This window comes from Plasmodium berghei, assembly GCF_900002375.2.
Source record: "Plasmodium berghei ANKA genome assembly, chromosome: 12".
NCBI lineage: Eukaryota > Apicomplexa > Aconoidasida > Haemosporida > Plasmodiidae > Plasmodium > Plasmodium berghei.
This window is the reverse complement of record NC_036170.2, coordinates 1,004,164-1,027,407: the sequence shown is the minus strand read 5'-3', so window position 1 is coordinate 1,027,407 and position 23,244 is coordinate 1,004,164. Positions and strand designations below refer to the sequence as shown.

The window sequence follows — 23,244 nt, the reverse complement described above, 5'->3', positions numbered from 1 at the left end:
GGCATATATTAGTCCAATATGAAAATCGGATATTTATGTTTTTCATAATATATCATAGATAAAAATAGCAGTTTTACAATATTATAATGTGTAAACTTTTTGAAAGATATATAATTTGTGAAGAAAAAAAAAAAAAAATTGAATCGATACTTGGGAATTTTATTTGTGCGAACAATTTAAATATATTAAGAAAATGTTAAATGTTATAATAATGAAGTAATGTATTAATAAAAATTAAAAGATTTAAGAAAATATAATTTTAAAGGATCATAAAACTGTTAAACAATATATTTGAATGTTTAGCTATTTTAAGAGGAATGTGGACACAGAAAAACTCCAAAGTTCAGTGCCCATGAATATATACAAATATAGACTCTATATATATATATATATATATATTTTTTTTTATATAAATATTTTTATATATGCCTTTCATGTTTACTATTGTAATGTGATCAATGTGAAAACTATATAAAATTTAGAATCGAATTTTGGAACTGAAATTAAATCAACGTATGGGGTACAACTACGATTTTTTAATTTATGCTTTCGCAATTTTGTTTGCTATTTATTACCTTATTTTATTTTATTTTCACCTTTTTGGTGCATCGGCGCTTTGTTCAAATAGTATATAGTTGTGTTTAATTTTTTTTTGAAATTTTATAAAAAAACGTTACGCAAATATTTGTTTATATATTATGGCCACATTGTTAGAATGTATGTGCTTATATATGTTTGATTAAAAATTAAATTTACAAATAAAATTAAATGGGAAGCTTATTTTATAGTCCTATTAAATAGCAGAAATAATATAAAGGTAAAAATATATATATACCATTTATTGTGTTTTATTTTTTCTTAATATACCTTGGCTTATACTAATTAATTTTTTCTTTTTTATATTGTGTAAAATATTAATTTTATTTACTCTCAAAAAGTGAAGTAAAAATATAAAATGAAAAAGATCATCAAAATAAAATATATTTATAACAGTGCAATTGTTTTCTTTGACAACATCGCGCAAAAAACCGCAAAAAATCACAAAAAATTACAAAAAACATAATTTAAGGATTGCACAAAATTTTATAATTTTTCTGAAGTGCACAAGCGTGTTTGCATACCAAAAAGAAGAGCAAAAATATTAAGTGAAAAAAAAATCATAAGTTTTAGTTTTTTCTATTATATTATTTTTTTTGATGTTTTAATTTTTATTATTTTTGCTTGCACGGTTTTTATTATTTTTGCTTATACATTTTTTATTATGTTTTACAGTTTTATGTTTTGGTTTTTTACTTTTGTTAATATATTTTTATTAAGTTTTAATAATTTGAATTATATACCGTACCATGTGTATGCATTATTATACATCATAAAATAACTTTTAGTAAATATTCTACAAATTTGTAAAAATTATTTCCTTTTATTTATTCGGCATTCTGCATTTATATATATGCAAGCTTCATATAGATATACATAAATATGCATAAATATATATAGATATACATAAATATATGTATGTGTTGAAAACTAACATTTTTATTTGTACATTTGTCAATCCTGTTGTATAAAAAGTATATAATAATATATGGCATTAGTTTATATATAATTTTAAAAAAAAATGGCAAAAAAGAAGAAAACAAAATAAATTTATGGACATATTTTTTATTATATTTGTAAAAAAAATATATTGATATAATTCACACACAAACAATATTAAGTAGATAGTATTAATATAAAAAAAAAAAAAAAAAAAATGAAAATGAATAATGATAAAAAAACTAGCATTGAGCAAGTTATGAGTGATTATTTAATAAATTTAAGTCAGTTTTATAAAAATGGGCAATCATTAACTGAACAAGATAATTACAATAATAATGATAAAAAAAAAAATAAAAAAGATGAAAAAATTAATATATCATCACATAATAATATATTTTTAAAATATAGAAAAGATAATAGTAATAGTGAATATAGTAGAACTAGCATTTCTGACGATTTATGTGATATAGAAAATAATAAATCAGCTTATTATGAACAAATAATGAATAATATATTTCCATTTAAAGAAAGAAAAATTTTTTACAATATTCAAAAAATAATAAAAGATGAAAATAGTTATTTATATGCTGAATTAGATGAATATTTATATTGTTATTTATACATATTAGCTATTAAAAAGACATTTTATGATATTATTGCTCAAAAAAAAATAGAATATGAAATTGAAAAGTATAATGAAAATAAAAAAAAAATACAAGATATATATATGTTTAGTCCAAACAATGAGGAGCCATCTCTTAATATTAATGGGAAATATTTAAGTTGCAAAAGTTTAGAAAATTACACAAATTTAGAAAATTACAAAACGTGGAAAACTTCTATAAAGCATGAAGTAGTTCAAAGAAATTTTCCAAATAATATTAAAACGGAATATGAAAATGAAGAAATAAATAAAATAGATAAATATAAAATACCATCAAATGAGTCGTTAACATATAATTCACATTTTAATGAAGTTGGCATAAGTAGACAAAATATAACTTGCAATAATAATAATGAACATGATGAAAATTTAAAATATGATAATATTTCAAATACAAATTCTTATGAAAACATAAATAATAAAACTAAAAGTATAATATTCGAAAAAGAAGATAATAATGATATTAAAAAAATTAAAAAAATAAAACAAGAAAAACGTCATGAAAAAAAACAAAATGATCGATTTAATAAAAATTATATAATATATATATTTGAAATATTAAAGAAAAACAAATTATATTGGATAATCCCTTTGACTATTATTTCATCAGTTTATATATATTATAAATTAAAAGAAACTGTATATTCATTTGTATATAATTATTCTATGAATATGTATAGACATATGGTAAATATATTCGCAAACAATAATTCAAACAAAATTAATAATGGAAATAATATGTCTATATATAAGGATTATAAACATTTTTTTCATAATATTAACAAAAATAATATAAAAACAATATGGTTTGATCCGTCAAATAATACTTTTAATTATTTTTTAAATAAAAATCCAGGAAAAAATACAAATATGATTATATTTAATCAACCCAAACCATCAAATATTGATATAAATAATAATGATGTAAATAATAATATGCATACAGTATATTATCATGATTATATTATGAAATATTTATTAAAAAATAAAATATATGAAAATGTAGAAATAAAATTATATGAAAATATAAATAAATCATCAGTTTTAGATATTATTAAAAGATACTCAATAGATGTACTTACATATGTTTTTTCTTTAGGATCATTATATTATATATATGGAAAAAAATTATCACCATTTAATTTAGATTGTAAAATTGAGAAAAAATATAATAATATGAATTCTTTAAACGAAATTGTGCTTAACTCTGAAACCAAAAGAGATGTTAAATCAATTCTTTTTATTATGCATTTTTCAAAATTATTTATAAATATAAACAATGATCATATTTATATAAATCATCCTTCTAATAGTTCTATACTATTTACAGGGGAAACGGGGACTGGAAAAACATTGCTTGCTAAAACAATAGCAAAAGAATTAAATGCAGATTTTATTCACATTTCTGGATCGAGTTTTATCGAATTATATATAGGAAATGGTGCATCAAAAATTCGAAATTTATTTAAAACTGCAAAAAATAATAAAAACCCAGTTGTTGTATTTATTGATGAAATTGATAGTATAGGACTTAATCGAAATGCAAATGATATATCAAATAATCAAAACCATGAATATGCACAAACTTTAAATCAACTATTAATTGAAATAGATTCAATACATGAATATAATAATGAACAACTCATTTTATCTTATATTGATGGTAGTATGTGTAATGATAATAATTATGAAAAAACTCTTAATTTTGTAAAAAAAAAAATTTTTCAATATTTTTTAGAACAAAATAATTGTAAATATAATATAAATAAAGAAAACAAAATGTATAATTATGAAGGAAGTTTTAATGAAAATGATGGATATGAAATGCTCCAATATTATTTAAATAATAATTTTAATTTAAAAGAAATAGAAGATTTATTTAATTTAAAAAAATTTAAAACAAAAAAATATATATTACTTATAGCAGCAACTAATAGATATGCACATCTTGATCCTGTATTAATTAGATCAAAAAGATTTGATAAAATTATTCATTTTAAAATGCCAAATTTATATACACGAAAAAAATTGTTTGATTTTTATATAGACAAATATATTTCAAAGTCAAGTTCGATAAATATTAGAAAAAGTCAATTTGGGAATCGAATAAGTAGATATATATGGGATGCCAATACAGAATATGAAAATATAGATACAAAAAAAATAAATAATTCAATTTATTATAAAAAAAAATGTTTTAATTCTTCAAATTTTACTGAAAAATGTTTTGAGAAATATATTGGATATACAAACATTCGTTCACATATACCAATATATCAACATATAGGAAATAATATACTAACTTTTAAACAATGGCCTATTTTTGGAAAAAAATATAACAATAATTATATTCATTTCCTTAAAACAATTAACAAAATGAAAGAAAAATATATGAACGATTTTATAGATACATACACATTTTCTATATTAACACATCTTTTTAATTGTGCAGATATAGACCAATTAATATCATCTATTAAAATTAATAAATTTAAAAAAAACAATCCATATAAAATTACAAGAAATATGAATAGTATATTAGCAGAAAGTATTATATCTATATTGCATAAAAAGTTTTTATATGACAAACATGTACATAAAATTATAAATAGAAAAGATTATATAGAATATAATACACAAGCAAATAACCCAATTAATAATTTAAATTTTCTTTATAATAATATATATTCTGAAAAAAATTATGAAATCCATTTATCTAAATTTGTAGAATTTTGTGATGAAAAATGTTATCAAAAAATTTATGAAAAGCCATTTGAACCTAAATTAACACTAGATGATTTAAATTTTTTTTCAGATTTTAAAAAAATCCCAAATAATAAATCTGTAAGTTCTGAAGAATCAGATTTTATGCAAAATAATAATTTTCTGTATATTCATTCAATTTTAAAAAATGATAAAAATTATCATTTACCAATGTTATGGAAATCGATTGAACATTTTTTTATTTCGATATATACCGAATACACATATTTAAAATAAAAATACATTAATGAATTTGATTGAATGAACTTAATATTTTAACAACCCCCCGAGTTACATTATATTTAATTTTATTTTTATAAATGTATATTTTATTTAATTATTCGATTAATAATGAGTTATTTCACCCCTTTTCTATAATTTTTTTATGTTTATTTTTACATTTGTTCTTTGACTTTTTTATTTATTTATTATAATACTTTCCATTTAGAACAAATGAATATATGCTGCGTCTCTAATATATTTAATCGCTATAAAATATGAGATTATATATAGTACCTCGATATTGTTTTTATCAATTTTTTTATTATTTAGAAATTTGCACAATTCTTGACACTTGCATTATTTTTTTTTTAATTAAACTTTAGTCGTTTGTTAATTAAAATTGCAATTAAGGTTTATATGTAAATGTCTTTTTTCGACATTTTTTTGACAAAATTTTGCAAAGAATAAATTACTTTTGTTTTGTACAATCAACTTTATGAAAAATGTACAAATATTTTAAGTGAAATTCAAGTAGTGTTGAAATCAATAACTACTACATGTATAGCCCATATATATATATGTTTACTAATTTTAGCTACTATTTATAGTTGGAAAAATATATGTCTCATATCGTATTCCTATTTTATCATATATTTATAATTTTAAAAAGTATATTTTTTATTCTTTTCTTTCTACAAATACGCTAAAAGGAATTTTAAGAAAAACTCCCCAAATTTATTACATCATACCCACTGTGTTAACATATATATTTCATATCACACTTGTGTTTCTTTTATTATTTTATTTCTACATTTTGATGAAATAATATGATGCCACGCATGGAACTGTGTAAAGCCCAATCCGAGTTACACATGTATGCTAATATATTTTTAAGAATTAAATGAGCTTTGCAAAAAAAAATTAAAAAAAATTAAAAAAACAATAATATGCTCATTTATATCTTTTTCAAAGTAAAACATATCAGGGATATATTTGCAGTTAACACTATGCAATGTGTATATATAAAATTAGAGAGAAAAAAGAAATAATAATAATAATATAATGATGACAATAATAATGATAATAATAATATAATGGTGACAATAATAATGATAATAATAATAATGATAATAACAATAATAATATAATAATAATAACAATAATAATAATAATAAAATAATAATAATAATAATAATAATAATAATAATAATAATAATAATAATAATAATAGCAATAATAATATAATAATATAACATAATGATGATAATAATAAATTTCACAAAAAAAATAATTGTGATAAGAAATTTCAGATAAACTGATTGAAGTAATCCTCTGATTTATAAGTTTGTTTATTTTTTATATTTATATGTAAATTAATATTTTTAGCTATTTCATGATATATATACTTACTACTTTATTTATTGTAGTATTCTCATTTTTTTATCTTTAATTTTATTTCCTCCTCTACACAAATGATGAAAATAAATGCATAAAATAAATCACAATTATAATTCAAAGGGTTTATATTTTTATATAGGACAAAAAAAAACTATCACATAACTGTACTATAAATAGTGAGAATTATTTTTTTGTAAAAAAAAAATGAAATAAAGCAATATAGCAAATTGTATAGAATCAAATTATGAATCTAAATATGAAAATTTTAAATTATTTTATTTTTTCTTAATATTCCAAAATTTTATAATATATATATATATGTGTGTGTGTATACATATACAAGTATTTATTTCTATATACATAAAACAAATAGAAAAAACAATACAAATTAAAAGATATGCCGCGTGAAATAATAACATTACAGTGTGGACAATGTGGAAATCAAATTGGGGTAGAATTTTGGAAACAACTATGTAATGAACATAATATTGATCAAGAAGGTATATTAAAAAATAATAATTTTTTAAATGAAGATCGAAAAGATATATTTTTTTACCAAGCAGATGATGAGCATTTTATTCCAAGGGCATTATTATTCGATTTAGAACCCCGTGTTATTAATAGTATACAAACAAGTGAATATAGAAATTTATATAATCCTGAAAATATGTTTATATCAAAAGAAGGAGGTGGTGCGGGTAACAATTGGGGAAGTGGATATAGCCAAGGTCATAAAGTTGAAGAAGAAATAATTGATATGATAGATAGAGAGGTAGATAATAGTGATAATTTAGAAGGTTTTATATTATCACATTCTATAGCTGGTGGTACAGGAAGTGGGATGGGAAGTTATTTATTAGAATTGTTAAATGATAATTATTCTAAAAAAATGATACAAACATTTTCTGTTTTTCCATTATTAACAAATGAAAGTAGTGATGTTGTTGTACAACCATACAATAGCATTTTGACACTTAAAAGATTAATATTAAGTACAGATAGTGTAGTAGTAATAGATAATACATCATTGAATCGTATATTTGTTGAAAAATTAAAATTAAATAATCCTACATTTCAGCAAACAAATAATTTAATTTCTAATGTTATGTCTGCATCTACTACAACACTTAGATACCCAGGAAGTATGAACAATGATATGATTAGTTTAATTTCATCATTGATTATTAATCCAAAATGTCATTTCTTAGTTACATCTTACACACCAATAACAGTAGATAAACATATTTCTAATGTGCAAAAAACAACTGTGTTAGATGTTATGAAAAGATTATTACATACAAAAAATATTATGGTTTCTGTTCCTGTGCGTAGAGGTATGTATATTTCTATTTTAAATATTATAAGAGGCGAGACAGACCCAACACAAGTACATAAAGGTTTACAAAGAATAAGAGATCGAAAATTAGTAAACTTTATAAAATGGAACCCTGCATCTATTCAAGTTACATTAGCAAAGCAATCACCTCATGTTATATCACCACATAAAGTTTGTGGACTTATGATGGCAAATCATACATCTATTTCGACACTTTTTGAGCGTTGTGTTACTCAATTTGATAGATTATTTAAAAGAAGGGCTTTTTTAGAAAATTATAAAAAAGAACCCATGTTTTCTAGTGCAGATGGGCAAGGAAACTTTGAAGAAATGGAGTCTTCAAAAGAAATTACCCAAAATCTTATAGACGAATACAAAAGTGCAGAACGAGATGATTATTTCAGTCATACATATATGTAAATAAAACTCATTTTTTTTTTTTACATTCATAAGTAATTAAATGTGCAATTAATATGGCCGTATATATAAGTACCATTTGGATCATTGTTATTTCATACTTTTTTTTTTTTTTTTATAAAAACTTTCACTAATTATATCGTTTTAAATAAAAAGTTTCAATTAGTTCCAATTATTGGAAAGCGGAGCAAAAACTTCCATATCGCATCTGCTTTCCATAAAGGAAGCTAATATATACCATGTGGGGCACCATATTTATTACTTAGCTCATTTTTCGTAATTTTCGTCATTTTCATTAGTGCGCAATCAATGTACTCATCTGCCTCTTTGACCGGGCATTTTAGTTTTGGCTGTTCATGTGGAGATTTTCGTAAATGGGTGAATTTAAAAAATTAAAAAAAAAAAAAAAACATGTGCGTGCATGCATAAATTGTACATTTGCGTAAAAATAAATACCACAACAAAAACTGTACATATATATGCATGAATATGTGTAAATTGTGTGGGAAAAGATATGGTGGATGCCAACTATGGATAGTATTAGTCGTTAATAGTAGAAAACTTCACTAACTTTCCATTTGCATCTACCACATACAACCAGTTGCGGGAAGCATTGTAGAAGGATAAATGTAATCCCGAGAATTTAAATCACAATTAAGTATATATGGTTCTTCATATTCAACCCCTTTACTAGTTATCTTAACTATTTGTATTTTATTTGAAGCTGTTGTATCTCTAAAATATAATATTTTTAAACATTCATTTAATAGTGAGCGAGCTTCATGCTCAGTCATATTATCTTTATAATGATTTCGTAATAATGTTAGAGCAAAATATCGAGCATAACCCGTTGTTATATAATCCTCACAAAATTGAGTACCATGCATATCGACAAATCCGATATATAAATCCTTTTTATCAATGTCTTTATATTCTTCATTATTTTGTTTTTCTGAATATAATAATATATCTTTATCATTATCATCATATTCTTGTGAATTTAAACCAGCTATTATTATATTGTTAAATAAAGGATCAATTTTATTTTTTCTATTATAAAATAGTCTACTTACATATGAATGATAAAATTTCGTATCATGTAAATCATATTTACTTTTTTTTTCTACTACATCATTTACATTAACTCGTGTTAATAATTCATGTAAATATTGAGCATCGGCTAACTCCCCACTAAAGCTCATTACTGTTTTATTGCTTATCTTGAAAATCCTTTGTACATTTTGAAATTTTGCATAGCTTCCATAGCTAGCTGTAAATATAAAAAGAAAAAAAAAAAACATACACATATATGTCAAACTATGTGCTATTTTTATTACTAACAATTTATTGCTTTTATTTTTTTTACATAAAAACTTTTACCTTTTTTATCAGCTGCAATCATTACTCCATTTCTGTATTTCAGAGCTATTACTGATGTTCCGGTAACTACTGGCCCTAATGTCATTTTTATCACGTTATTTTATTATAAAAAAAAGCAAAAATTGTTTTACTCCTTTTCTTTTGACGTTATTGAGTTTTTATTTCCTTGTATTAGGAAATTTATTCGATAAAAATTTCTTCAATGTGTTTCTCAATATATATATATATATATATATATTGCTCACAATTAAATGTGAAGCTGTTTATTTTTGCAAATTTTTTATTTCACAATCCATCAATGGCAATTATGAAAATAGTATTCTCCAAACACCCTTTTTGTTTTAACTTTTACCAATATAGCTATGAATATGTTATTAAATTTTCTATTTATTGATATATACTATTATTTATTATTGCTTTATTATTTTTTATTTTTTTTTTCCTGCACTGTTAATAAAATTTACTCTATTACCACACCTCTTTTCATATTTCATCCTGAACGGCAAGAAAAAAAAAGTATATAGCCAAATATTATAATATGGACTATTTTTTCCTTTTTTTCTCTCCTAAGTTAAACTTGGATTAATAAATCATAAAAAATCAAATATTAAATTATGATAAATAAATAGTGTGCTTTTATTTCTTCCCCAATTATTTATTAAATATATTATAATAATTTTTTCCCTTTTTTAAAGGTCCCTAACCTAATCTAATAATTTTATTCTTGCACATTTTATTACATGCATATGATGATGTACATATTTTTAAATCCTGATATTTAAATTTAGTTATAAAAAATCCAAACAGTTAAGAAATAAAACATAAAGCAATGAAAATAATAGGCAGACGAATGAGGATAAAGGCATATATATGCGTGTATTATATATACAGGTACAACTACATCCTAATTTATTAGTAATCGTTAAATATATTAGAGGTCATTTCATTTTATGTTTCAATATTATATTGATATTCATTAAAAATTTATTAATAAATTTACTTTGTTCCCATTTTTTTAATACATATTTTTACATTTATCATGCATGAAAAAAAAACATATACGCACATTGCTTTTATAACATCGAATATAAATTACAAGGCGTATTGAAAAGTTTTATACAACAATTTAAGAACAAAAGAAATAAATTTATATTATAGTTACATTGAAATTCACTACATACCAAGCTAAAAAGGTATTACCCTAATCATATAAACAAAACTTTCGTAATATATACCATGGTAGCAAAAAATGGTTTATATTTTTTTAATTAAAAAATATAATAAGTGAAAAAAAAACAAGAAACAACATGATATTATAATATAAAATTGTATATTTTTAATATGGTTTTAAAAAATTATATTTATTCTTCCATGTCCAACAATTTTTTTTTATATTACCCCTCAAAAATGTTAATATAATTATATTTAAAAATATGTATGAACAAGGCATATTTATTATAATTTAATTTATAACGTTATAATACTACAATTGATTTACATATAAATAATTTAATTTTCATATTAAAATTTTTGCCTAACAATAGATATTATATTATGTTCCCAATTATTGTTAAGAACTTGTTTGGGAAATATTTTGCATAAACAATTGTGACATATTTCACAAATTCGTCATGTATATATAAAAAATGTGAAACCATGTTTTGTTATTGTTTATTCGAACAGAGAAATAATGAAAGCAAATTCAACATTCAAAAAAGTATTTGATATGCAATACATACAACTACTTTCCTACATGTTTCAGCTAAAAAAGTAGTTTTAAATTATATATATATTTTTTTCTAAATTTTATAATATATTATTATTTCCTTTAAAAATATTGTATACCTTCGAGCATATCTTAATTTGTCGAATTCATTTTTATTACTTATTATTTTCCTCCCATTTTATGTAATTGTATAAGGATATGAAAAAAAATATAGTTTTCCATTTTTTTTTAAAATTTTAAATATTTAAAGATTAGCCTCCTCAGGGTCAACAAAAATAATAACAAGGTAAAAGAAATGACCTTTGGTTTTCTACAAACTTTTATTTAGTTTTTTTGTTTTTTTTTCATCATAGGAGGTTCAACCATAAAAATGGAAGGATCAACAATAAAAAAAAAAAAAAAAGAAAAACAAAAATATTTTTTTATATTAAATTTATAGTTTTATATTTGTACAAGCTATAAGAAAATTATGGGGCGAAAAAATGTCGTTCCGATTTTGTTTGTGTATACTTCGTTAATTTGTTGCCCTATTCCTAGCCACGATATACGGATATAAAATGTACATAATGTGGTGATATATTTATAATATATAATAGTAATGTTAATAATAGTGATGCTAATAATAGTGATTATATATTGGGATATCTTCACTCGTATTCCTTAGTAGTGGTTAAAGTGAGGCATGCCTTCAAAGGTAGCTAATATTTGCTACTAAAAAATGGCAAAACTGATAAGCATTAGCAAGTGCAATATTATGCTAAAGCTACTTCATTTTGACTAAAAAAATTATATGTAAAACAAATATGTAGCATTTTACATATAAAAAATTATATTATATTAATTATGTTAATTATATTATATTAATTATGTTAATTATATTATATTAATATGTATTAATATAATACCAGTTTATGCAGCATTTGACTGATATTCAAATGCATAAATTTATATGCACAAACCAAATGATAAAAAATTCAAAATTTCCCATATATATTTATTATACATCCTTCTTTAATTGTTGTAATATTTTTTCATCATCATATAAAAATATATTATAACTTTTTAAAAAAATATTGTAAAAATATGACGAAAAAAAAAAAAAAGATTATTGAGAGTGAAAAATTGGGATGACTTATAATACTTGTTTATATTTTCCCATGTAGAAAAAAAAATACATAAGCTTGTAATAATTTATGTTATTTTATGTGCATATATATATATTATCATGGCATACTAACATTTTTTATTTTTAACTTGTTACACAATTTTATTACGACAAAAATTAATTCCATGATAATAAAAATATGATAATAATTTTAATGTTGATAAATATGTTCATAATTATTAATATGACTACCCCATTATTTTTATATTCATAAATATGTAAAAAAGGGGTGAAAAAAAAAAAAAAAATTATTTGTATAGAATTAACATGATGAAAAACTTATTACCAGATCAATCTTCTGATAAAAGTTTTTCATCGAGTCAATCATCTTATCCAGAAAAAAGTAAATATAGCAAAAGTAGTGATTCTGAGCATGAAATAAGAAAAAAAAAAAAAAAAAAAAGTGATGAAAATACACATAAACATAGACATAGGAATATACATAGGGAACGACATTATAGCACCAGAAGAAGTAGAAGTGACAGATCTTTAGATTCGAAATCAAGAAAAAGTTATAAACATTCACATAAGAAGTTAAGTCAGAAATATGAAAAACGAAGACATGGAAAAAACACATCAAGTAGTGATGAAAGTTCATCCAGAAGCGAAACAAATAGCAGCGATGATGAAATACTGAGAAAAAAACACAAAAAAGAAAAAGAAAAGAAAGAAAAAAAAAAAGATAAAAATAAAAAAAATAAAAAAAATAAAAACAAAGACAACGATCAAAAAACTATTACAGTAAAAGATCTCAAAAAAGAAAGAGAAAATTTAATGAAACGTCATTTTAATTATACTGATGAATGTAACCCATTTGGAGATGATACTTTATCTACTCCATTTGTTTGGAAATTAAAAAACAAGTACGAAAAAATAAAACATGGTAACAAAATAAAAGTAACAACTAATAGTTTACTTCAAAATTCTTTATCAAAAATTAGCGAAATAGAGCAAGTAAAAAAAAGACGAGAAGAAAGAGATAAAGAAAGAGCTATGTTCGAGGATTATAAACTTCAATTAGAAAAACAAAGAAATCAGATTAATATTAAAGAATATATTGAACAAGAAGAATTATTTTTTATAAATCAACAAATACAATCATCGAATGATAGGATATCTCATAATCATATACAAATAGTGGACATATTTAGAATAGCAACTAAACTTGAAAGTGGCGAATCTGTTAGAAATATACATTTGGAAAATTATCTAACTCCATTTTATTACATGTTAGAAGGTATTTAAATGAAAACGAAAAAAAAAACAAATAGATAGATAAAGTTTATTTATTTTCCTATATAGGAAACATATATATTCTCGGTTTGTGATATAACTTGTTTGTTTTGTTTTATTTTATTATTATTTTTTTTTTTACAGATTTAAACGAACATGATCTAGAAAATTGCACTAAACAAATAAAACTACTTATATCACATGACAGGATCTTTAATGAAAAGAAGTATCATAAATACTGGAATTCTCTTTATTTTTTTTGTGAATATTATTTAAGTAAATTAAACGGTGATGAAGAATATTCTAAAACTAAAGAAATAGATGAAAAAACAAATAAAAAAATTGAAGAATTTTTTAAAAATAAAGATTATGATGAATTAATAACATATGAAAATAAAATAAAAAATAAAATAATTACAAATGATACTGAAAATTTTGACTCATTTTTTTGGAATAATATTTTGTTAAAGATTCCTTTTTTTAAAGCCAAATATATCCTTGATGATTTTAGGAGCAAATTACTCAAAAAAATTAACATTACCAATGAACATTTTGAAAAAAAAAAGTATGTTTGTATCGAATCGTTTATAATATATTATTTAATATGTATATACATGTCTATAATGATATATTCCCTCTTTGCAATTAATTCACTTGTTATATTCGCTTTCTAAAGAATATAACAAACTAAAACATTGCTATATCAATAATAGTGCAGTTGTTCTTAAAAGTAATTGAAATTAATATTTCATTAATTTTAATTTAAGGCTCTGCTTTACATTTATATTTTTTATTACAAATATATCAATTTTGTGTGTGTGCATTTTTAGCTAGCCAAATAAAATTTCATATAGCTAGCTAAAATGAAAAAAAAAATAATAATGCTTGGTGTGTATATTCATCGGTTTGTTCTCTTTTTTATATCTTCTTTAGGACAAGCCAAAATATGAGAACAAACCAAGAAAAAAAAGAAATTGATGATAGTGAAAAAATAATTTTTGAATGCAAAAATATAGAATTGTTACCTCTTGAAATGTTTGAAGATGATAAAGATGTTCATGTATATTTACCACACGAAGAATTAGAAGAAAGAAAAGAAATTAATGAAAATATTTTCCTAAAATTGCAAAAAAATATTATAGATACTAATATAGAAGAAGAAAGTGAAGATAACTATATTAAATATGGAAATATAATAAAAAGTGATATTTTAAAAAAAGATAACAAAATTGATGATAATCATTTTAATATGATAAATAAATTGTTTACTAAAGAAAAACAAGTTTATGATAATTTTGTTCAAAAAGAAAGACAAAAAGGAAATAAAGACGGAATAATATTAAAAGATGTAACTTACAAAAGCAGTAATAATATTAATAATACAATAACAACTTTGATAAAAAATAATTTAATGATATCACGAAAACCATTATATTTTAATAGAATAAAAACATCTTTTGATTGGAATAAATATAATAAAACTCACTATGATTATGAAAATACACCACCAAAATATATTTGTGGATATAAATTTAATATATTTTATACAAATTTATTAAATTCAAAACAAAAACCCTCATGGAAAATATATCCATGTGACGAAGAGGGAACAGTTTTAATTGTTTTTCATGGAGGCCCTCCATATATAGATATTGCATTTAAAATTATTAATTCAGAATGGTGTTATGATAAGCATAGAGGGTTTCGAAATGTTTTTAGCAGAGGAATTCTACAATTATATTTTAATTTTAAGAAGAAGCGTTATAGACGATAAGGAATAAAACATTGTAAATATTTTGACTTTTCTTTCCTCAATTTGGAAATGCTACTAACATATATCCATACATATATGAGATTCCGCATATTCACTACTTATTATACGTGTATTGTGGATATTTCTATTTTTTTAGTATTTTTAAAAAAAATTGGCTATTTTTACAAGTCAATATTTGTTGCTTTTTTGTTTTAAATATATATAATATATACTATAATTGTTCATACAAATGGTATTATGTATTTAGAAAAATATTTATCCTCATATTTTTATGTACCATATAAAAGTGGCAAAATCCGGGTTATCTTGCTTTTATCTTTTATATATATTCAATTATTTTTCAATGAAATTAATTATTAATATTTACCCCCCCCCCTCACTTTTTTTGTAACTCTTATAAAAATTTAGTAAAAAAAAATTATACTCATTACTTTGTCACTTCATTGCTGTTATTTCAATTTTCTTTAAAAAAACAAAAACCGTTAATTGTTATCGCTTGCTTAGTTGGTATATTTTCATTTTTTTAAGTAAAGACACTTTTGAAATAATAAAATGAAGAAAATCATGCTGAATTCCCAAATAAACAAAAAAAAATATATGTATATTTTTTTTTCATATTTTTGTAAAAATGGCATATACATTATCATTCCCAAGGTGGCAAAAAAAAACATTTATCTTTGCATATTAGCTAAAATAATTTTTTTTTTTTTCAAATCTTATAAGAAATTGCTTTGCCCTCATTTTGTTAATTTAATGTTTTGTGGTTTTCACTTTCTATTATTTATGTATTTTTTTTTCGAAAAAAATATAAAATACCAAACGAATGAAAAAAAATTTGCATTTTTAAATTGAGTTTTTTTTTATCAGTCACATATTCTATATATTCTTAACAAATAGGTAACAAATGAAATGGAAAAAAATTAGCCAAAAAATAAAACAAATTTAAATATATAATGTAATGGAAGTATTTAAAATTTGGGGGTATTAAAATTCATCGAATATTTTATTATCATCCTGTTTTATATAAGCCCATATATATATGCGTGGTTTGTTTTTTTTTAAATAAAATGAAAACTAAAATGTCTCAGGAATAAAATTACGACGTCTCTCAATTCGTTAAAAAAAAAAAACCTTAAATAATAACAAAATTAAAAATAATAATAATAATAATAATAACAATAATAATAATAATAGTAATAATAGTAAGAAGAATAACAACAATAGTAGTAGAGGGATGAACATACAAATTTCAGAACCGGAAAAACGATCCCATAGAAATATTGTACATGAAAAAAATGAAAGAAATGATGGAGTCATATCAGGGCAGGCAGCTAAATCGTGATGATGGGTTATGGAATTCCACTAAACAAAATAATCAAATAAAGGAAAGAGGAAATACAAATAGTAATAATAATAAAAGTTACAATGAAGAATACAATACACATTTTAAAGACCTGCAAAATAATGATAATATAAAAAAAAAGGAAATAAATTCCCCAATTCTTAAAAATTATAATAATATACAGCCATACAGCAATATAAATGATCAAAAAAAAATTGTTTTTTTTAATAATTTTACAAATAAAGCTAGTAACACTAATAATATTAATAAAGATTATTATATTGAAGATAATATAAATAGAAATTGTGAAAATTTGGCTAATAATACTACTTATCAATATGATGGGGAATACCTATCATCTTCCTTATATAATAATAAAAACAATTACAAGTTTAATAATTTAAACTTGAATAGCCATCACATTAATAAAAATAATATATACATACATAATAATATAATACATGAAAAATGTCAAAATGTGAATAATATGCAACCGATATGTAACATAACTAGCAATAATAATATAAAATATAGAAATACAAATAATTGCATAAATAATTTTAATAAAAATGGAAAAAAAAGAAAATTAATAATGCCCGATAGAGTGATGAACAACTTTGAAAAGAAACATAAATTGGAAGGAAATCCCAAAGATGAAAATAAAGACGCACAAAATAGTTCTGGAAATTTAGTTCCAAATTTGGAAAATAAATTAAATATAAATAGTTCGAAAAAATATGAAGAAAATGAAAACACAAAAAGTGATATACAACAAAATGAATTATACAAAAATGATGAATTTTCCCAGAATAATCATGCATATAATATCACAAAAACAATGGACTACATATATAAGCATAATAACAAAACTAGCATGAAACACCTTCAAACAAATGGAAATTATATTAATGATAATTCTTATAAAGTAAAAGAAAATGATATACTTAAAGATGCCATAGAATATTTTTCTAACATTAATAAATACAAAAATGAAGAATTAAATTCTGATGATGATAATATAGTAAAATTTGATGAAGATAATAAAAATATATGTTATGTATGTAAAAAAAATATGTACATATACAAATGTCCATTTTGTGAAGCCAGAACATGTTGTTTAGAATGTTCTAAAAATCATAAAAAATTATTTAATTGTAAAAATAAATTAAAAAAAGATTTTAAAATAAAAAATGTTGGAAGAAATAATTTTAATGATGAATTTTTGTATAAAGATTTTTTATTTTTACAAAATATTGAAAAAATTGTAGAAGGAAATTATAAATTTATAAAAGTAAATGATTATGAATACAAATCAAATATTTGGGGATATAATAGAGATAAAAAAACATTTCATATTTTTAAGCAAAAAAAAATACATTTATTAAAAGCTCCTATATATACAACTTTGCATAAAACAAATAAAACATCTATTCGTAATAGTATTATTTATTGGACTGTTAAAGTCACATTTTCAAATCTAAATTTTTTCGTAACACAAGATAATGTAAGTGAAAATTCGACATTTCTTCAGCTTTTACATGCATTGTGTACAAAAACAGAAACCCTTCAATCAAAATTGACCGAGTTCTTTAAAAACCTGAGCTCTCTCCGTATTTATTTAAAAAACGGGACAAAGGTAAAGGAGCTCAATAAAAATAAAGATATGATTGATAATAAAAATAAAGATATGATTGATAATAAAAATAAAGATATGATTGATAATAAAAATAAAGATATGATTGATAATAAAAATAAAGATATGATTGATAATAAAAATAAAGATATGATTGATAATAAAAATAAAGATATGATTGATAATAAAAATAAAGATATGATTGATAAAATAACCAAAGAACAAAATGACCACATAGCTGAGAAAGCTTTTGATAGCCTCAAATATTCACAAAGAAATGAATGTAACTTTTTTTCAGTGAAGCATACAATCAACTATGCATTGATAAACCAATCATTTTATGAATATCCACATTTTTTTTTTGAAATTTTGTATGAAAATAATATACCAATTCCAAACCCTTTATATAAAGATAGTTCCATTTCAAAATAAAACTACAAAAAAAAAATAACCAATCTCTCTTTATATATAAAAGTATAAACAGGAAAAATAGCCCGTTATTATTACCACGGCTGTGAAAAATATTTTGTGAAAGAAATGAAACCAAGTTGGAACAATAAATAAAATAATAATAATAATTTAGTAAAAATAAAAACAGGGTTTATATTATAACTCAAAGTGTAAGTTATACATAATAGTTACATTGACGAATATTATTGTTTCCTTAGGATTTTCATAATTTCTATTGTTTTAATAATTTATGCTTGTTTTTTGTTTGTTTACTTATTTTATTTTTAATTTGTTTTCTTATTTTTCTTTTTTTTCTTTTTTTGGTATTTAAACAACTTTTAAAATACTATATGAAAATATACTTGTATAAATATTACAAATAAATCGATTAATCAAAGGAAAGCATCTCCCCTTGTGGTAAATGCATTTGTAATTTTTTAAAGCTAGTTACACAAGTTCGAAAAAATATTATAAAATGAGGTAATAATATATATAATAATAGTAATAAAGTAGAAAAAATCATTTTTATCTTTCCTTTATAATAATTCACGTATAATATGATATAAATAAAATAATTATAAAAATATATCCATATATGTGCTAGGATACAAAATATGTAATAAAACAAATCCAAGGAGCTCATTCCTGCCAATATAACAGTACTAAATGTACTGTTGATGTGACATAATATTATATATATTATATGAATATATGGGTACTACCATTATGCTTATTTGTTATTTTTTTTTAAACTTTTATATTTCCATCACATATGGGAAACTTTTATATATACTAAGCTTTGTGGTAAATTTCTGCATTTTATTCAATTATACCTAGAAAAAATAAAGTAATAATAAAAAAAGGGAATTATGAAAAGAATATTTTTTTTGAGAATATTCATTTGAGTTTCTTTAAAAGTGTAGCAAATTCATTACTATGTTTTTTTTTCTACCTCTCATTTGCTGTAATAATAATAACCAAATAATGTGAAAAAAAAATTATGAACGTTCATATTTTCTTGTTACTGCTCTTTTGTGGTATATTTTTATGCAAAAAAAATAGTAATAATAGCAATTTTCGAATTATACACCAAAATGGGACAAGGGGAAACACAAAAAGAAATGTAAAATGTGTAAGGAAAAAGAAACAATATAATTATATACACCCCAATGAAATTAGTAAAAATAAAAATGACATCCGTTATCATCACTACAATTTTCTTATAACCACATGCACACACAAAAAAAAATTACTAACCAAAAAGGAAAAATTTAAAAGGCAATATAACCTTAACAATTCAGGCGAAGGTTTTTCGAACACAATCCATAATAATGTTAAAAAAAACACAAACAATTATTCAGAAGAACAATTACCATCATATCATAAATACATTGAAAATTTCAAAACAAGAAAAATTATTCATCCAAGTATAAGAATAACAGATCATGACAAAAAATTTATGAAATGTAAAGAAAGTTATAACAAATTATATTCACATTTAACAGAAACTGAATTATTTGAAAATTTTTCATATGTTGGTAGACAAAGAAAAGGTATATTATCTCCAAAATATTATTTACCAAAATATATTGAAAGGCCAAATTATCATAAAACGGGTACACCTATTTATGTAAATTATGAAAATAATTCAAAATCGAAGGAATATATATCAATGATAAATAGTAATAATGAAAAAGACAAGAATGATTATAAAACATATTCCACTACAAACAAATATGAATATAATAATGTAAAAAATGATTATGATATTGAAATAATTTCAAGAAATTGTAAATTTGCTAGAAATTTAATGGATGATATATCATATATAATATGTGAAGGTATAACAACAAACGATATAGATATATATATATTAAATAAATGTGTGAATAATGGATTTTACCCCTCTCCATTAAATTATCACTTATTTCCTAAAAGCTCATGTATATCAATAAATGAAATATTATGTCATGGTATACCAGATAATAATGTTTTATATGAAAATGATATTGTAAAGGTTGATATAAGTGTGTATAAAGATGGATACCATGCTGATATGTGTGAAAGTTTTATCGTTCAAAAAATTTCAAAAGAAGAAAAAAAAAAACGGAAAAAAAAATATGACTATATATATTTAAATGATAAACTTAGAACTAAACATACAAAATATATTATAAAATATAATTTCGATTTAACAACAAATAAAATAGTCAAAAAGGGAAAATATCCATCTGTTAGAAAAGTCAGATATAATCCACCAAATTCGAAAGAACATGAAACTGAATACATAGAAGAATATGATGATAATACTAACTCTGTTTTGGGGGAAAGTTTGTGTGCTCATAAATATTATACATATAATGATGACTCAAATAATATTTCTGAAAATTATGAAGACGAACTTGAAAATTTTCATCGTAGATATGATGAAGATTTTATTTTTAATCCCAAAAAAGGAGAATTATACAACAATCTTCAACAGTATATATATCAAAAGGGAATGGAAAAGAATAAAAAAGGAAAAGAAATGAATAGAAAATTTGAATTTTTTGATACAAGTAAACAAGGTATAACGAGTATGAAAAAATTCATGTTTGAAAAAAATAGAGATTTAATTAAAACAGCTTATGATTGTACTATGGAAGCTATAAGTATATGTAAGCCGGGTGTTCCTTTTAAAAATATAGCAAAAGTTATGGATGAATATTTAAAAAAAAAAAATAATTCGTATCAATATTATTCTATTGTCCCCAATTTATGTGGGCATAATATTGGGAAAAATTTTCATGAGGAGCCTTTTATTATACATACATTAAATAATGATGATAGAAAAATGTGTGAAAACTTAGTTTTTACAATAGAGCCAATTATAACGGAACGTTCTTGTGATTTTATTACTTGGCCCGATAACTGGACATTATCAAATTCAAGGTATTATTATTCTGCTCAATTTGAGCACACCATCCTTATCACAAAAAATGGAGCCAAAATTCTTACACAAAAAACAGAGACATCCCCCAAGTACATATGGGAAAACGATTAAAATTACCAGGTTACTAAATAAGTATTATCTTTATTATTTTTTTTTGAATAATAATGAAAAAAATTGTTTATCATATATTTACATGTTTGCCATTCGACCCAAATTAGCATTTTCAATTTTTTAAGCACAATTATTTTTTTATTGATGTATTTATATTATGCTTGTTTTCAAAAATATAAATCATATACCATTTAATTTCACTATATTTTTTTTTTAATTTTGTTTCTTTGTTGTGCCGATATGCACACAACAATTTTTTAACAACTTTTTTCATTGACTTATTTTAATGTACCAAATTTGTCTATCCTGTGAATATATACACATAAGCATATTGCGAAGTCATAAAAAAAATATATATTTCAAATGAAAAAAACATCAAGCTTAGGGTTAATTATATAGATATACAAAAGAATCGTTTTGTTTTAAAACCAGCTTATTATATATACTGATAATGTAGCCTTTGTTATTATAGTCACAACGAGACTGTAAAAAACGTATATATGTGCATATGCATATTATGTGAAGTGCTAGCAGCATACAATAAGACTATTCTTGCCTGTTAATACGAATAAATGATTTTCTCATGACAAAGTCATATTTTTTTTTCTTTTTTTTTTTCCAAGAAAATATTGTATTATATAAATGGATTAATATTAGCTAGTTGTGTATATAATGTTTATTGCTCGCAATTCATTCCATTTTATTAACCTTTTCCACAAATTATTCCTTAATAAAACATTCAATTAAAATTATATATATAACATACATATGCATGCTCATTAACATTTCATTAAATGAATATTTATAATTTGCATATTATAGATATATGTAAAAGAAGAATATATTTTTTTTAAATACCCATCAATTATAGCATTATATAAGAAAAATATAAAATAAATTAATTACACAAATTTCATATATTTTTTGAGTATAATAAATTTTATTTTATAGTAAGCATGGAGTATGTAAAATTGTGAGAAGCGAGTAATAATGCGTTGAAAAAAAGTATAAGAATTTAAGAATATAAAAAAAATAGAAAAAATTGAAAATGGCAAATAAAAAGCAAAAGTAAATTAAATAGCAATTGCATAATTTGAAATTTTTCATATGTATGATACAATAATATATATGTTTTTTTACCTTTTTTACTTATTTTATT

The 23,244-nt window shown here is 21.7% G+C and overlaps 6 protein-coding genes and 2 non-coding genes across 8 annotated transcripts; 6 read left to right on the top strand and 2 right to left on the bottom strand.

The window, feature by feature from the left end:
* Positions 1-1,753: 1,753 nt before the first annotated feature.
* PBANKA_1226700 (AAA family ATPase, putative) lies at positions 1,754-5,203 on the top strand (the record flags this gene model as incomplete). Its single annotated transcript, XM_034566338.1, has 1 exon — positions 1,754-5,203. One exon carries the CDS (start codon positions 1,754-1,756, stop codon positions 5,201-5,203), a length of 3,450 nt encoding a protein of 1,149 aa, XP_034422945.1.
* A 1,780-nt stretch (positions 5,204-6,983) lies between these two features.
* Positions 6,984-8,342, top strand: PBANKA_1226600 (tubulin gamma chain, putative; the record flags this gene model as incomplete). Its single annotated transcript, XM_034566337.1, has 1 exon — positions 6,984-8,342. One exon carries the CDS (start codon positions 6,984-6,986, stop codon positions 8,340-8,342), a length of 1,359 nt encoding a protein of 452 aa, XP_034422944.1.
* A 581-nt stretch (positions 8,343-8,923) lies between these two features.
* PBANKA_1226500 (proteasome subunit beta type-4, putative) lies at positions 8,924-9,804 on the bottom strand (the record flags this gene model as incomplete). The annotated part of the gene is made up of 2 exons (XM_034566336.1): positions 8,924-9,609; positions 9,720-9,804. The coding sequence occupies 2 exons, from the start codon at positions 9,802-9,804 to the stop codon at positions 8,924-8,926; spliced, it is 771 nt and encodes a 256-aa protein (XP_034422943.1).
* A 1,888-nt stretch (positions 9,805-11,692) lies between these two features.
* On the bottom strand, positions 11,693-11,797 carry PBANKA_1226470. Its single transcript, XR_004611905.1, has one exon. It is a non-coding gene; the product is annotated as an uncharacterized ncRNA (non-coding RNA).
* Positions 11,798-12,877: 1,080 nt separating this feature from the next.
* On the top strand, positions 12,878-15,617 carry PBANKA_1226400 (cactin homolog, putative; the record flags this gene model as incomplete). Its single annotated transcript, XM_034566335.1, has 3 exons — positions 12,878-13,847; positions 13,988-14,408; positions 14,777-15,617. The coding sequence occupies 3 exons, from the start codon at positions 12,878-12,880 to the stop codon at positions 15,615-15,617; spliced, it is 2,232 nt and encodes a 743-aa protein (XP_034422942.1).
* PBANKA_1226450 lies at positions 14,504-14,606 on the top strand. The gene has a single exon (XR_004611904.1). It is a non-coding gene; the product is annotated as a Plasmodium RNA of unknown function RUF3 (non-coding RNA).
* Positions 15,618-16,903: 1,286 nt separating the features above from the next.
* On the top strand, positions 16,904-19,024 carry PBANKA_1226300 (zinc finger protein, putative; the record flags this gene model as incomplete). Its single annotated transcript, XM_034566334.1, has 1 exon — positions 16,904-19,024. The coding sequence occupies one exon, from the start codon at positions 16,904-16,906 to the stop codon at positions 19,022-19,024; it is 2,121 nt and encodes a 706-aa protein (XP_034422941.1).
* A 1,018-nt stretch (positions 19,025-20,042) lies between these two features.
* PBANKA_1226200 (methionine aminopeptidase 1c, putative) lies at positions 20,043-22,085 on the top strand (the record flags this gene model as incomplete). The annotated part of the gene is made up of 1 exon (XM_034566333.1): positions 20,043-22,085. The coding sequence occupies one exon, from the start codon at positions 20,043-20,045 to the stop codon at positions 22,083-22,085; it is 2,043 nt and encodes a 680-aa protein (XP_034422940.1).
* Positions 22,086-23,244: the final 1,159 nt, after the last annotated feature.